We start from the raw sequence: 15,708 nt of genomic DNA, 5'->3' as shown, positions 1-15,708 counted from the left end.
GCAATCCTTAGTACTTATAACACTTAAATAAGGTGTTTTACATGTCTTAGGATGTCTTAACTTGGTTAATTAGTTGTTTAATGACTAATTGGATACATATATGTGTTATTATATGTTAACTAGGATCCTTGTGTGTGTTCAAGTCTTCACTTGACACTTAGCATCCTATACATTCCGTTCATTCAAACCACTCGCTACAGGTGAGTTCAGACCCCCTTAATTAACCTTTTAAATGTTTTTAAATGCTTTTATGGGGGGGGATACAAGTTGAACAATTATAGTTATTATATCAATCACATGTGATTAATAACTACCAAACAAGTGGATTTCTTACTTTCAAACTGTGTTACCAAACTGTTTTACTTCAAATTGTTTTATAAACTCTTTTTCATATCAAATACTTTTATTAAACTCTTTTAACTTATATTATGTGTATCTATGTAGATATAGTTATATAAGTAGGATTGAAAGGACTTAGGACTGATAGCTCACCTTACTTCCTGTTCCTTGTTTGGTTGTGGACTTAGGGTATTCAGGTTATTTGTCCGAAGGTCGTTTGAATCCTAGTTATATATCATGTATATGTGTATAGATATAAAAGGTTACTTCATTCAGTTCAATACCTTTGGGTAGCAAAGGTACACAAACATGTTCATACATTCAAACAACATTACTAGTAAACTATAATAGGTATAGTTTAGGGAGATACTAATACTATTACTAGAATAGGGAAACATACAATGAGTCAGTTCATACATGAGTCAATAACAAACAAACAATAGATACTATGATGAGAAACAAACAATAGATACTATGATGAGAAACAAACAATAGAATACTATGATGAGAAACAAACAATACATGCTAGACAGGGAGAGAACACAATACAGCTAGCACATACATATACTAGAACATTATTACATTTATGTGAGCCACGTAACGGGGCATGACACTACCTGTCATGACCGTTTTGTATCCAGAATCTCCTTAAGTGGGGAGCGTATGAGTTTGTGTATAGATCTATACTTGATTGACTATCCTACACCTTGCTGCTCGCTACAGTGGGACTTGCAAGTCTACGGGTGCCAAACGTCATTTCTTACGACGTCTTACATCGTTGTTTTTCTATGAGTCGGTAGCAGGATACAGGCCGATCACATGGTACTTTAAATAACAATTGGTTTAAGGTAGTTAGTACAGCAGTAGTTACTTAATACAACACTATAGTACTATTTCATTTTCCCATTACATTTACTTTGTGATCTTCACACAATAAACAATAATGTAAAAACTATATTTTTGGTTAATGATAGTCGGAATAGGGAAAATACACACTCTTACAAGAGACACACACACAGATACTAGATGCCTTGGTAGAAGGCTACTTTTAGTAGGAAACATAGGGTTTTCTAGGGGAGTTCAAACAATTACAAACTTTTACAAACTTATACAATTACAGACTTACAAACACTTTCATGCAAATACATACATTAATATACTTATGATCTCACCAGCTTTAAAGCTGATAAACTCTTTCAAAATAACTTGTATTCTCAGGTCACCAGTAGACAGGTACCGGTGCCAGGTTTTGAGAAGATGGAGCTCATTCAAGACTCATCTTTTATTTTGATGTATATTTTTGGTGTCTATATAACTTGACAGAACACACTTGTATGAAATTATATTATTAATGCAATTGATGATGTTGTTGCTTGTTTACTACTTTGCATTGTTGTGATACTGAACATGACGTCCTCCACCCCCGAACGATTCCGCCGTTCCGATTTTGGGGTGTGACAGATATTGTATACTATATAGAGCCTTTTCCTTAAAACAAAGACCGGGAAACAAAGATTTCCCAAACGAAAAGTCACATATTCGTCCCCAGCACCCGTGCTCAAATGGGTTTGTATTCTTGAGTCTTAATAAAATTGGATGCTTGAACAATATCAATTTTTGAAACAAACATGGATATCGCAAAATCGATTAATGGGTTTGTATATTTAAACCATTAACATACACATCTCCATGTATGGGCTTTCATCAACAAACAATATACACATGGATTTGCATGTTTGAACTGGATGAAGATGATGAACAATTGTGCTTTAGTTTTCCATTAGTCAAACCTTCGTTCTTTGAAAATGGTTTTCAATGGAGATGATTCCATGTTATGAACAAGAATAAGACAACAACCCATTGATGAAAATGATTCCAGATTCAAACTAAATTTGACCCTTGAATGTTGTTCAACTCCCTCATATGCAAATGAAACCTATAGTGAATCCTTGATGTTCTTTTTTGCAAATGAAAATGAGTGTTGAAGATAAAGATAGAACCAAAAGCCACATAAAGTAAAAAAAATGGTATAGATAGAACAAAGTAAGAGTAGTTTGATAGTTTATAACTGTGTAAGATCTGACTGGGTTAGAAGATGACTAGGTTAGAAATGTTGACTGAGTTTATGTTGTTTTATTATTTCTCTGACTGGTTGTGCCAAATGATAAAAATGAGCATATTACCCTTATTTTGTATTTTTTTTTGCTTATTCGAATATAATTCAAACATAAATCTGATTTCAACTTATTTTTGCCAACATCCTACCTAATAAATGAAAGTTTTCTACCACATGTCATCACCTAATTCAATATGTCACACATCATTTTTTTAATTTTTTCAATTTCATTTAAATACACTTGACAAATTGTGGTTTTTTTTGGCTTTGTTAATAAATTTAAAAAAAAAATCTAATCTAACAATATAATAAAGAAAATAAAGAAATTTAAATGACATCTTAAATTCTAATGCAATTTGTCAATTAATGTAATAAATTCAATTTAAATTCAAATCAACATTCCTAATTGAAAACATAATTTCCGGCTAATCCCTTTTGATTTCACGATAATTTGCAAAAACTTTTCAAAAATTAGTTCATTCACAACAAATATTGATATCATTTCCAAATTTAGTTTTGTAAATTATGTATAACTACAATCTCATTCATATGTCGTATTTTATCATTTATATATTTTTGTCGTTATGTAAATTATTGCTAAAAAGCATGTAATGCTTAATAATATATATTAATTTAAAAAAAAACATGTGTGTTAGACGTGTCTCACACCTAGTTTACAACATACAACATGTACAACATATTATGATTTCATACAACAATTCAATAAATTCTCATTTCATGCAACATTTCATACAACAAATTCTTATTTCATACAGATATCATATAAACTTTCAAAAAAATTTAATTTCATGAAAATATAATTGATTTCATAAACATATAACCTCACATTATGCATATAAATTCGGAGCACAAAATTTGATTTCATAAGATTTCAACATTTTTTTTTCATGATCACAAAATCTGATTTCAGAGCTTACAAATCAAGTTATCTCAAAAACAAAAAAAAACATAAAATTAGCGTGCATACATGTGGAAGGCCGATAGAAGATGATGAATGGAGGCAGAGGGTGATGGTGTCGGTGGAAAAGGCTAAGGAACACCGGAGACGCAGAAGTGGAGAAGGAAGGGAAGCGAAAATCTGATTTTTCCTTAATGTTCGTCAATCGTGATTTCAGGGAAAAAAATCAAAAACTTATGTTCCTTACCTATGCTATTCTGGAAGGCCGACAGGCAGTTTCCTTTTTCTTTCTCCCTTGTAGCCGTTACCCGAATTCGTGCAAGTGTGTCCACACCCCCCAAACTGACTTGACGAGGAATTCATTCTCGCGAACAAACACAACTAAACGACGACAGAGGTTGATGGCATCGCTGGTAGAGGTTGACGGCGTCGCCGGCAGATGCATACGTGAGGAAGGAAGCGAGTGCAAAGCTGCTATTCGTCTTTTGTTCGGTTTTTTTTTTTTTTTTTTTTTTTACTTTAGGGCACAGGGGAAAAACATGGAAGAAGTTTATTTTGTTTGGGCCAACCACTAAAAAAGAGTGGTGTGGACCGAGTCAGGTTCTTGGTCAGCAACAACTGACCGAGTGAGCCATATTTTTAGTTTATGACTGGCTGATGCCCGAATCAGCAGTCAATTCTGACCAGACCTTTTAAGTGGAAACCAAACAACCCTTTATTTTATTGTGGGACCCAAAATGTTTAGAAAAAAAAAACAAACAAAGAAACAACTCTAACCAACAAAATATTGGTACTTTTGACCATTTTTAATTATGGTATTCTTGTTTAAAATTTATTGATTACAGATTCTTTTCATAAATAACTAGAAAATATATTCTATATAATGAGATTTTATCATGTTTAACTTTTTAGTTTTGTAAATAATAAATTTATGATTAAAATTTGTTATTATATATAATCATGTTAAGACCTATACATTGTCTTTACATATAATATAAAAAAATTCATAGGAACATGCATTTCATTCCTACATACCAATCAAACGTCATCATTGAATATAGGAATCATTTTTATTACTGTGACCAATTCTATTCTTTTGTGATTCAATTGCATCCAACGATATAGTCCTCTGGGTAGTATTTGATTTGTTGTCTCCATAACCTCAAAACTGTCCATTAGCACGAAGTTCATAAAACCTATACCAAGTCATTGATCTCGTGTTGCATTAGAAATTCAGAATATGCATGAAATTCATATATATGCAATATTTACATCTCATCTTTAACAAATATGATTTCAGCTTCTGTTGATGCTCGTTTAAACCTCAATAACTCGATCAAAAAGCTTGATCTGTCCTTGGTACTCATGTACACTCTCGGGGTGATGCTCATGGTCTTAAGAACTGGTGAACTCTCAAGCAGAAACCCTATCAATCTAATCTCGAGTGGAATACCATGCATATGTGTCATCTTTACCATCTTAAGCCTTTCAAATGTGGAGTCAGAGGGGCATTCCTTCTCCCAGAAATCCAAAGCGGGAGCTTCTGTTGCAGTTGATGACACCCATGCACCCTAATTTGTTTATTTTAAAAAAAAAAAAAAAGTTAATAAAAAAACATCAATGTTTAAGGTCAAATGGGCTACTTTTTCATCTTCAAATTGATAAAGATTCTATAAATTATCAAGTAAGCTTCATAAGGAAACAAAAAATTCTAAATGAATACCACAATAGAATTTGAAGATGAAATCTACTTGTTGTTTAAACTCACCGAAATTTGAAGTTCTTGAAGATTAGGGGAATTTAAAATCAAACGAAGAACCACCATTACTTCTTTAATGTTCTTAAAGCTTACGTCATAGAGTTCAATAACCTTTAGTTGTTGGTACTTCATTTGTGTTTTCCCGAAGGTGTTACCTATACTCATATACTGGATAACAAACAAAAAAGCAATTCATCAGCCAACAAAATTAACAAATGGAGATATATAATATTATAATTAACATGAAAGTTAGATCAACATCTTACAAGCGTAAAGTAATAGCGTCCGATAAACCTCTCAAGGGACAATGCCCCACCAAGAAACTTGTCAAAATTACAACTTGAACTTTGGTCGAAATGTTGGACAATTATATTGTTCATGTATAGATTGACACATATAGCAACTAACTTTGCAGTATTCTCCAGAGATAATTCTTTAAAATTACCTTCCAAGATTAAATCCTTTAGGTTTGGAGCACGAATTGTGAGTTCTAAAACATCATTAGACAATAAATTCAAGCTCTCAAGAAGCGGGCAACCTGAAATAAGAGTCTGAATAGCATCTGGAGCAATACTAACTTGTTGAAGAATAAGGTGTTTCAAAAATGGGAACCCTTTAAAAGATAATGGAGGGGGCAACTCCCAATTAACAATCTTCAAACGAACCAGTTTTTGACAAGAATAAAGACACGAAGGTGCTCTTATAAACAACTTGTTTTTAAACTCAAGAACCAATTCTTTAACATCTTTTCTTGATAAGAAAAGCAGCCATTGATCTATATTGGGGGAGCTTCGTAGATAAGTAGTAGATAAAGCGAACCCATTGATTGGACTATCGTGAAGAAAAAGAAACCGATTGATAAAATTTACGAGATTGTTCTTTGCAAGTGATCTATCTCGAGTCCCGGATACACATTTATCATCAAACTTAAGGCGTGTAAGTGTAGCCCATTTGTATCTCCATTTAGAAGATAATATACTTGTTTTTACAGCATCTCTTAATGGCATCTTTGTGAGTATGGTTTCGATAATACTTTGAGGCAGATCGCTTATATGATCTTTCCTGAACCGAATTCCCCTCCTTCCCATCTTGTTCCTTATGCTCTACAAAACAATGACTTAATTTTTATGTCATGTACATTTTGTTAATTTTAATATTAAGTTTTAAAGATGGTCCATTTAGACTCAAAAGTTAAACTTTCAATCCTTATTGGAAGGAGTAGTTGTACGAATGCATATTAGGGTTTATACACAATTTATTAAGAAGAATTACTTTAGGGTCTCAAATTACTATTCTATTAACAAATTTCGTCCAAATAAACAAAATCGATAACCCGAATGGTTAGCTTTCCATTAAAAAACGAGAATGAGCATATGTTCATATGAAATCAAAACGTAAACATACTACAAAAGGACACTAATTCATACAATTAAGAAAATCCCTAAGCTTTAGGGACATGATCTACAGAACTGAAAAAAAAAACGTAAGTTCTTTAGATATCAAACAAGCGTGCTAGTGAATTGAGTTTTTTTTTTTTTTTTTTTAACCCAAATTGCAAACTTTAGAAGAAGCCAGGGAAGGAGAAACGGTAATGATGAAGCCTTTTTTGAAGAAAACGCATATCATAACATAAAAAAATCAGGCATCTAGTGCTATTGCAAAAAAGAAAAAGATTGACCAAAATAGACGTAAAAAGAGGAGATTCGTACTCTGTGGTTCTGATATGATCGAGCGGCAGGAAAGCGAAAGAAGTATACCGGTTTTCCTTTTAAGCACGGGCCACTTTAAAGGCCTTATGGTAAACAAACGGGACCTGTTAAATTGGTTTTACTTTTTAGTAGCCTCTAATTATATTATATCCCTAATAGTCTAATGCTAACAAAACCCAAAAGTACCTGTGTTATTCGGATTTATTGGGTTTTGTTTAATTGGTTTTTGACTTCCAAAACTCACAAATACAAATGTTACATATAATATTATAGTTTCATAATATGTTTCAAGATAACTTTTTACATCAATTTTTTTAATTTGGCACATAAAAATATTATTTAAAGTTGTTAAAAATAATTTAATTATTTTCAACAATATATTATTGTTGTATTTTAACTAAATAATTTTATTTTACAAGGAAACAAACCATTCACTCAATACATATACATACGTACATACATACATATATGAAAACATGTAACATCCTTAAAAAATTTCAAATAGTAATTACACGCTTTGGAACTAAGGTTGGAACTTGTTAGATGAAAATGCAAGTCATAAGAGATTGAGAAATTCATATAAATGGACAAGATTTACCCCTAATCTTGAACAAATATCATTTCAGCTTCTGGTGATGCTCGTTTAAACTTTGTTAACTCAATCAAAAACATTAATCTGTCCTCAGTCATATACACACTTGGGATGATGCTCATAGTCTCAAGAACAGGTGAATTTCCAAGCATAAATCCTATGAATCCAATTTCATGTGGAACTCCAGACATATCCATCATTTTCACCATCTTCAAATGTTCAAATTTGGAGTCAAACTCGCATTCTTTCTCCCAAAAATCCAAATCCGGAGCTTCTCTTGCAGATGATGAATTCGATGAACCCTAAATTATATCCCAAAAAAAAAAACAAGAAAATCCATGTTTAGAATCAAATGTGTTGCTTTTCATCTTCAAGATTGATAAAGATTCTTTAAACTCACTGCAATTTGAAGTTCTTCAAGATTTGGAGAATTTAGAATCAATCGAAGAACCACTTTTAATTCTTTCATGTGCTCAAAGCTTACTTGAGAGAGCTCAATAAACTTAAGCTGTTCATACTTCATCTCTGTTTTTCCAAAGGTGTTGTTACCTATACTCATATACTGAATAACATACAAAAAAAAAAGTAATTCAACAGCCGATAAAATCAATAAATGAAGTTATATAATTATATCAACATCTTACTTCTGTAAAGTAACTTCTACCAATGAGCCTTTGAAGAGAAGGTATGTTTCCAAGAAACTTGTCAAACTTACAACCTGAACTTTGACCAAAATGTTGGGCTAAATCATCGGTCATATACATGGAAACAGTTATAGCAACTAAATTTGGAGCATACTCAAGACATATGTCTTTAATCTCACCTTCCAAGATTAAAAACTTTAGATTTGGTGAACAAATTGTAAGTTCTAAGCTATCATAATACGATAAATTCAATGTCTCAAGAAGAATGCAACCCGAGATAAGATTCTGAAGAGCTTCTGAACCAATAAGAACTTGTTGAAAGCTAAGGTGTTTCAAATATGGGAACCCTTTAAAAGATAATGGCGGGTTTAAAGCCCATCTAAAAAGCTCCAAATTAACCAACTTTTGACATGAAAAAAGACAAGAAGGTGCTTTAAACCACTCGCCACCTAATTCAAGAACCAATTCTTTAACATCTTTTCTTGATAAGAAAAGCAGCCATTGATCTAAATCAGGGGAGCTTTGTAAATAAGCTGTAGATAGAACAAATCGATTGATAGGACCATGGTGAAGTAGAAGAAATCGACTTATAAACTTTGCAAGTGATCTATCTCGGGTCCCGGATGCACATTTATCATTGAACACAAGGTGTGTAAGTGTAGCCCATTTGTATCTCCATTTAGAAGATAATATACTTGTTCTTACAGCATCTCTTAATGGCATCTTTGTGAGAATGGTTTCAATGATACTTTGAGGAAGATCAGTTAGATAGTCGACTCTAGAGGTCATTTTTCTTCGCATTTGTCCCTCTTCCCTACAAAACAATGGCATACATTTATGAAGGAGTGGTTGTAAGGAACTGCAAAAGGTATTAAAAAGAATCTCTTTAGGATTCCAAATTCGTAATCTATAATATTGAAAGGCCAATTTTGGAGGTCGAAAAACTGGATGAGTTCCATTGTAATAATCATTAGGTTTAGGGTTCCACATCCCTAATCTATAAACCAGTGACGAAAATGGACTCCATATAAATAAAATCAATTACCCATGATACGTGTGTTCGTATGAAATCAAAACTTAAGCAGAGTAAGTGACAAAAGAACAGAATTCATACGATTAAAGAAAACCCTAGCCCTATAAGGGACATGATCTACAAAACTCGAACAAAAAAAAAAAAAAAAAAAATTCTTTAGTTATCAAAGAGGCCTGGCGTCGAAATGAGATTTTTTTTTTCTATCCAAATTGCAAACTTGAGAGAAGCCATAGAAGGAGAAACAGTTATGTTCAAATCTAGAAAAAAAACGTGACCATATCAGAAAATAACAGCCGCCTAGCTACTGCAGAAAGAAAGAATTTTTACCAAATTAGATGTGAAAGAAGGAGATTCGTGCTATGATTAAGACCGATGATCCTTAATGGTTCTGATATGAGATGGAAGCGAAGCTGCGAAAGAGAAGAAGGATGAAAGCATCTAATACAAAGATGATATACAGCGTTATATACCCCATTTCCTTTTTTTGTACGGACGGCCGGTCTAATGAGAGACGACCGTACAGGTCTAAGACGATCAGTTATAAAGCGGTCCAGACGGTCATAGGTCAAACTACCCATTTGCAAAACCGTCGGTCCTATATAGGGTCAAAAACCCATTACCCGTTACGGGGTTATTTTTATAATGTTTTTGGGTTGGGGAGCAAGTACCCCGTATAGTCGGGGACAGAAGTGGGGCAAGGACTTTCGTTCCGAATTATAAGATATTAAACTGGTAATACATTGATGCTCAACAGGGGTGGAGCCCTCCCTGAATTTTTGGTTATAAATAGTCCTTTTAGTTTCATTTTATACATTTTAGACCCAAAACTATAAAATTTTGGCTGTGGCCCCCCTGCTTATCAATTTTTATACATATTATATTTCCGGCCCCCCGAATCAATCGTTGAAGCTCCGCCCCTGATGCTCAAGACCAAACAAACGAGGAACAGGAAAAACTGTGACACAATATGTTATTGTTATAGATCTCTATCTAAACTAACAAATACATGTCCTTATTTATACTAATGAAAGCAGTAACCTAAACCAATATGTAATACTTGTTAAGCAAGCAGACAACTTCCTAATCTAAATCAAATGCTAAAAATAAAAAGGTTTTTCCCAAAATACCCATGCACTCATAAATCCGATTAACCCAACAATCAACCCCTTAATCGGATTGGTCATACCTATTGTTCACAACAGTGTTGAATCACCGTCTTCCCGAACCATCCCGACTTTTCCCGGACACCCAACATCCATCTCGGTCACGTCCAAAGTCCTCCATACCCTTTTGATTGTTCATAACACACGTAACATGTAACATGGCATCTCGTTGGATATGTTCATTACCATCTAGACTTTTCCCAGATGCACGACCTCTCCCCGGCCAGATCCAAAGCCATCCATTTTTAACTTCCATCGCCATAATGTTCACAACGTGTTGTTTCTCCAATATCTTCCTTTGTTTCGATTATCATTCTTCAAATAGGCATCTCTACCGACTAAGAAAACAAAGCCACCCGCTCCACCATTTTCTTTCAATCTGCCAAACGAACTGAATCCAAAGCTACCTGCTTTGACGGATCCTTCCTGCCCGCTTTTCACGCGCCTACGTCGGTATCCCCTTATCACGAACAAACCGATCAAGAACTATGCAATCCCTTTGAGTTTTCTGCTTTCTGATTTCAACCGATCAACATCCTATTATCTCTTTTCACCACCCCCAACCTTTTCAATCAAGCTTGTTCCGAGAGTAGGCATGGAAATTTCACCCGACCGAGTGGGAAACCCGGTTAACCCGCCCCAATCGGGGACGGGTATTCCCCGCAAAAATGGGTGTCGGGTATGGGGTTGGGGATCCCCATTATGCTAAAACCGGGGATGGGGCCGGGGCCGGGTATACCAATCCCCAACTCACCCCACCCCCGCTTTGATGAGATTATATATATATATATATATATATATATATATATATATATATATATATATATATATATATATATATATATATATATATATATATATATATATATATATATTGATAATCAACCACTTGGGTTGTGGTGACTTGGTAAGGCATGTGGAAGATATGGTGGATAACATATTGACCCATGTTCAAATCCTGGCACCACTCAGCCCTTGTGGCCATGGAGGTTCGCTTGCAGTGACTCTAGGGCATGAGGCAAAGCCTCATGTTTGTAGCGGGGGATTAGTCGGTGCGCGAAAGCTGGCCCGGAAACCCTCGTTAGGGAAGTTCCCTTTCCAAAAAAAAAGTATATTGATAATTTATTGAATATGAAATAAGTCTACTAAGAATGAATTGATTTGTATTAGACCATCAGAGACAGTTTCTATACCAAATTATGTTCCTAATTCCAAGAGTTATTAAATCATCATTTTGTTCAACGGTCCGTATACCAAATCGCCATTTCTTGTTTTGATGCTAATTAGACTTTATGATTGATATAATCATTATCTAATTATGGCCTCTGTTTTTTATCACTTATTAAACCTGATTTTTTTTTGCGTAAGTTGAGTTTATTATCTTGATAGATCGGGGATAGGTTAGGGATAGGTCAGGGATGGGCCGGGGAAAAGCCCAAAATTTAAAGGGGAGAGGATTCGATTCCCCGCATCCGTTTGGGGATGGGGATGGAGATGCGGACAAGGTTAGCCCATCAAGCATATGATGGATTTGGACCATACTAGCAATGCAAATGGGTCACTAAGCCCTAATAGCATGTAAAAGTCATTGAGGGTCCAATAGGCATGTAATTGGGTCACCGGAAGCCCAATAAACATGTATTGATTTTATTGGGCCCAATAATCATGAAATTTGGTCACAAAGGCCCAATAAGCATGATAGAGAATGTTGGGCCCAAATCATTGTATCGTTTAGCTGTTTATCGATGTGTTTGTAGTATAGAATTCGTTTACGCTTAGTATTTACTTTCAATGGTAAAACATTTGACGTTGGATTTATAACGACACTTAGATTATAAACATATACTTTCATATATATATATATATATATATATATATATATATATATATATATATATATATATATATATACTTAAACCCATACGCTATAAACTTAATATCTTTGGCCCAATTGTTTTAATATTAACATATTTGACCCCAAAATATTTATTTGACCATTTCATCCCGTTTTCATATAAAGTTACATCTTCAGCCCCTTTCTTAATAAAAATGACATTTTTAGTCCCTTTTGATGAAAATTGGCATTTTTGGTCCTTAACTCATTTTTCTTGGCATTTTCGGCCCAGAACATTATTTAAATTGTGATTTCAGCCCAAAAATATAATATTGAACATTTTCAGCCTTTAATTGTAAAAAGTTTACATTTTTGGCCCAAATTCCGTAAGTTTTACATTTTTGGCCTAATTTCCAAAAAGTTTGCATTTTTAGTCCAAATTTGCACTAAAATCGTTTTCAGCCCCTGAAATAGTTTATTTATGTTTTTGACCCATATTTTGATGAATTTACAATTTTAGTCCTCGAAAATCTCTATTTTTCACAACTTTGGGCCCAAAAACCGTGAGGCCCAATTCTTAAGCCCATTAATCATAAATTTATGTTTTTAGCCCCTTAAGAAGTATTATTTCCATAAAATCCGACTATTATATAAACAAATACCATTTTGTCCTTGTAAAACCGAAAAACATCATCTTTTAACCAAATCTTTGTTATTTTGCAAAAATGACACATATAGGAATATTTGGCTTTGTTTTTCACTTCTTAAACATAAAAACTCTTGGATCTTTGAAGTATGTTGTTTATTAGGTTATTTGTTTATGTATCTTTCACACTTTAGCCATAGATTTCGAGATATAGCAAATAACATCGTGTTTTCACAACACAAAACCAAAGAAATCACATATAACAAGCATACACACATAGATCAACACATAGCACTTTTATTCTCCCCCAAAAAACAAGTAAAACCCGAAAACAAGGGGGTATGAACTCACCTTGTTTAGTTGTTCTCGGTTTTGAAGAAGAAATGGAAGGAGTCTTGACCTTTAGCAAGCTTTCTTGAGTGATTTTCGGACTTAGAAGGTTTCTAAGAGTTAGATCATGAAGTAAAGCTATATAAGAAGGAGTTCTTAACATTAAGATGGAAAATAGATGCTTGTGTTTAATAACAACTTACCAAAGGTTGAGAACAAGCAAATTTCGAGATTTTGATGAAAGAAAGAAGGTGTTCTTGAGAGAATTTGGAAGTGTTTGAAAAATGAATTATGTGTGTGGGTGTGTTGATGCTCTCGGCCGAGAGTTAAAGGGAAAGAGAGAGGAGAGAGTCTTGAGGTGATAGATGCATGGGAACATGAGAATACTTGGTTAAATGGTGAGTAATTGTCTAATTATCCATTAAACAAAAATGATGTGTCATGGCTTAATAATCCTCATTAATCTCTTTTTTTTTGTTGGGCCGAAAGCTTGGGCTAGGAGAAAAAGTTGCATAGTGTTGGGCCATTAGTTGTCTTAGTTCGAAGTTTATAAGGCCCAACTTAGTATTTCCGGCCCATTGGGCTCCTAAGGTGGTTCACGGCCCATTATGGTATAAAAGAATGGATTTGAGCCCATTAAGGCTAATCAGATTTGTTGTGGCCCAACAAGGCCCATTAAAGGTAAACTAATCCATTTTAGACTTATAAGGCCCAAAAAGGTTAAGTCTCATGAGAGTGGGTCCAATTAGAGCCCATTTAAGAGTTCTAAGCCCAAAATAGTCAAATTGGAAGCTTATTGGTCCATTAGGCCCAATAAGGAAATCCTAGTCCATATTGGACTTAAACCAGGATTTTCAGGGTTTCCAATCTTTCGTTGACTATTTGAAGTGTTTGCATAAGGTGTTTGATGGAAATTTTGTTGTCATTGAATAATCATCATGCATGTTTTCCAAATTTGTTTACAAATGTTATCCTCATTGTTGTTACAAAAGCATGGAATTTTCTAGTTGTGACAATCGGTCCCGCAACTTAAGGTTACACTTTTCTTGAAACCGACTCTCAAACCGGCCACCCTACGCCTTCACGAGCCCTAGGCTCTGATATCAAGTGTAAGGTATTAAACTGGTAATACCTTGATGCCCAAGACCAAACAAAGGAGGAACAGGAAAAACTGTGACAAATGATTTTATTGCTAAAGATCTTTATCTAAACTAACGAATACATGTCTTTATTTATACTAATGAAAGCAGTAACATAAACCAATACGTAATATTTGTTAAGCAAGCAAAAAACTTCCTAATCTAAATCAAATACTTAAATTTTTTTCCTAAAATACCCCTGCACTCATAAATCCGATTAACCCAACACGAATATCCTGCAAGGGCCCCGAAATAATTATTTAATATTTAATTATTTTATTTATAAAAATAAATATTAAACTTAGAGTAGCCATTATGTAATATATATTTTGTATATGAATAACTAGTGTAATATGTAAGGTTTAATAAAATAAACAAGTGAAAAAAAATAAGGTAAATAAGGTTAAACAAAAGATTTTGGGTCAAATGGGGTTAATGGGGGATTAGGGGAAACGGGGAAACGAGGGCGGGATCGAGGGCGGTCTTGAAATTTGGGGGTGGGATCGGGGTAGGTAGACGGAGGAACTCGGGGTCAGGTTCAAGGTCGGGGGAAACAGACGAATTCTGGGGCATGGAGGCTATTTACGCCCTCATTTGGTCCCGTTGATATCCCTAATCCCACAACAGACCCTAATGGTTCCTACTTGCTTAATCACTATTTCTCTTTAAAAATCTCACATCTCTCGGCGGGCTTTGATCCGAACGCACTATTTGAGAAATGTATCAAAGCAAACCGTACCATATCGATCTGGAATAATTTTGTGCAACTAAAAAAAAACAAGTTCTTTGCTGGATGCAATCAATGTCAACAAGTTATATATTAACAACAAGATTTTGGAAGAAAAAACGGAAAGCAAGACTTGTCATCATGTAATAACTCCGATGTGGAAAAAATTGATAAAGACTTCATCGTCGACACTCAAAAACGACATGCAAATTACGCAATAAGTACAATATGACAACCCCAACCATGATTACCCATATACCGACGACACTTGCAATTTTTGGAATATCCTTCCGCATATCTTCGTTTGAATAATATATTTTTGTTTTACAAATTAAGTAAAGTTATAAAATAATTTTTAAGCTTTTTATATTAATGAAATATTGAAGTTATATATGTTAATGTTATGAGACAAAATTGTCCAAAAAGACTGGGTTAAAAAACAGAATCAGAAAATAATAATAAAAAAATAAAATAAAATAAAAACAAGCCTCATCGAAAGACAGAATCCACCAGAAAGAAACAAACACAAAAACTACAGCACTACACTGGCCTGGACCGAGACTGAAAAAAGACCGACAAAAGTAATAGTTTTGGTTATTTGAATTATTGTGAGATCGATCTAAGGTTATTATAAATGCGTGTAAATCGCGTGGTGTATTAGGAACATGAAAAAAAATACTATTGATAGTAGTTCTAATGATGATAGTCAAATTGGTATCAATGCAAAATCAAACTCTAATGAGTAATCCTTGGAAAGA

General features: G+C 34.0%; 2 protein-coding genes across 3 annotated transcripts; both read right to left on the bottom strand.

Annotated features, from left to right (window-relative positions):
* Positions 1–4,534: 4,534 nt before the first annotated feature.
* Positions 4,535–6,935, bottom strand: LOC145134452 (F-box/FBD/LRR-repeat protein At1g13570-like). Its single transcript, XM_079069298.1, has 4 exons — positions 6,843–6,935; positions 5,400–6,236; positions 5,143–5,301; positions 4,535–4,945 (listed from the first exon to the last, which is right to left on the bottom strand). Exons 2-4 carry the CDS (start codon positions 6,219–6,221, stop codon positions 4,643–4,645), a joined length of 1,284 nt encoding a protein of 427 aa, XP_078925424.1. The 5' UTR covers positions 6,222–6,236; positions 6,843–6,935; the 3' UTR covers positions 4,535–4,642.
* Positions 6,936–7,177: 242 nt separating this feature from the next.
* LOC145134916 (F-box/FBD/LRR-repeat protein At1g13570-like) lies at positions 7,178–9,702 on the bottom strand. Of its 2 annotated transcripts, XM_079069724.1 has the most exons (5): positions 9,439–9,702; positions 8,258–8,892; positions 8,079–8,152; positions 7,835–7,996; positions 7,178–7,736 (listed from the first exon to the last, which is right to left on the bottom strand). In XM_079069724.1, the coding sequence occupies exons 1-5, from the start codon at positions 9,687–9,689 to the stop codon at positions 7,443–7,445; spliced, it is 1,416 nt and encodes a 471-aa protein (XP_078925850.1). In that variant the 5' UTR covers positions 9,690–9,702; the 3' UTR covers positions 7,178–7,442. The 2 variants fall into 2 exon arrangements, with proteins under 2 accessions (XP_078925850.1, XP_078925849.1); XM_079069723.1 differs by having other exon boundaries at positions 8,079–8,892.
* Positions 9,703–15,708: the final 6,006 nt, after the last annotated feature.

Source organism: Lactuca virosa, chromosome 8 (assembly GCF_052849685.1).
Source record: "Lactuca virosa cultivar CGN04683 chromosome 8, Lactuca_virosa_CGN04683_v6, whole genome shotgun sequence".
Classification (NCBI taxonomy): domain Eukaryota; kingdom Viridiplantae; phylum Streptophyta; class Magnoliopsida; order Asterales; family Asteraceae; genus Lactuca; species Lactuca virosa.
This window is presented reverse-complemented; position numbering and strand designations above follow the sequence as displayed.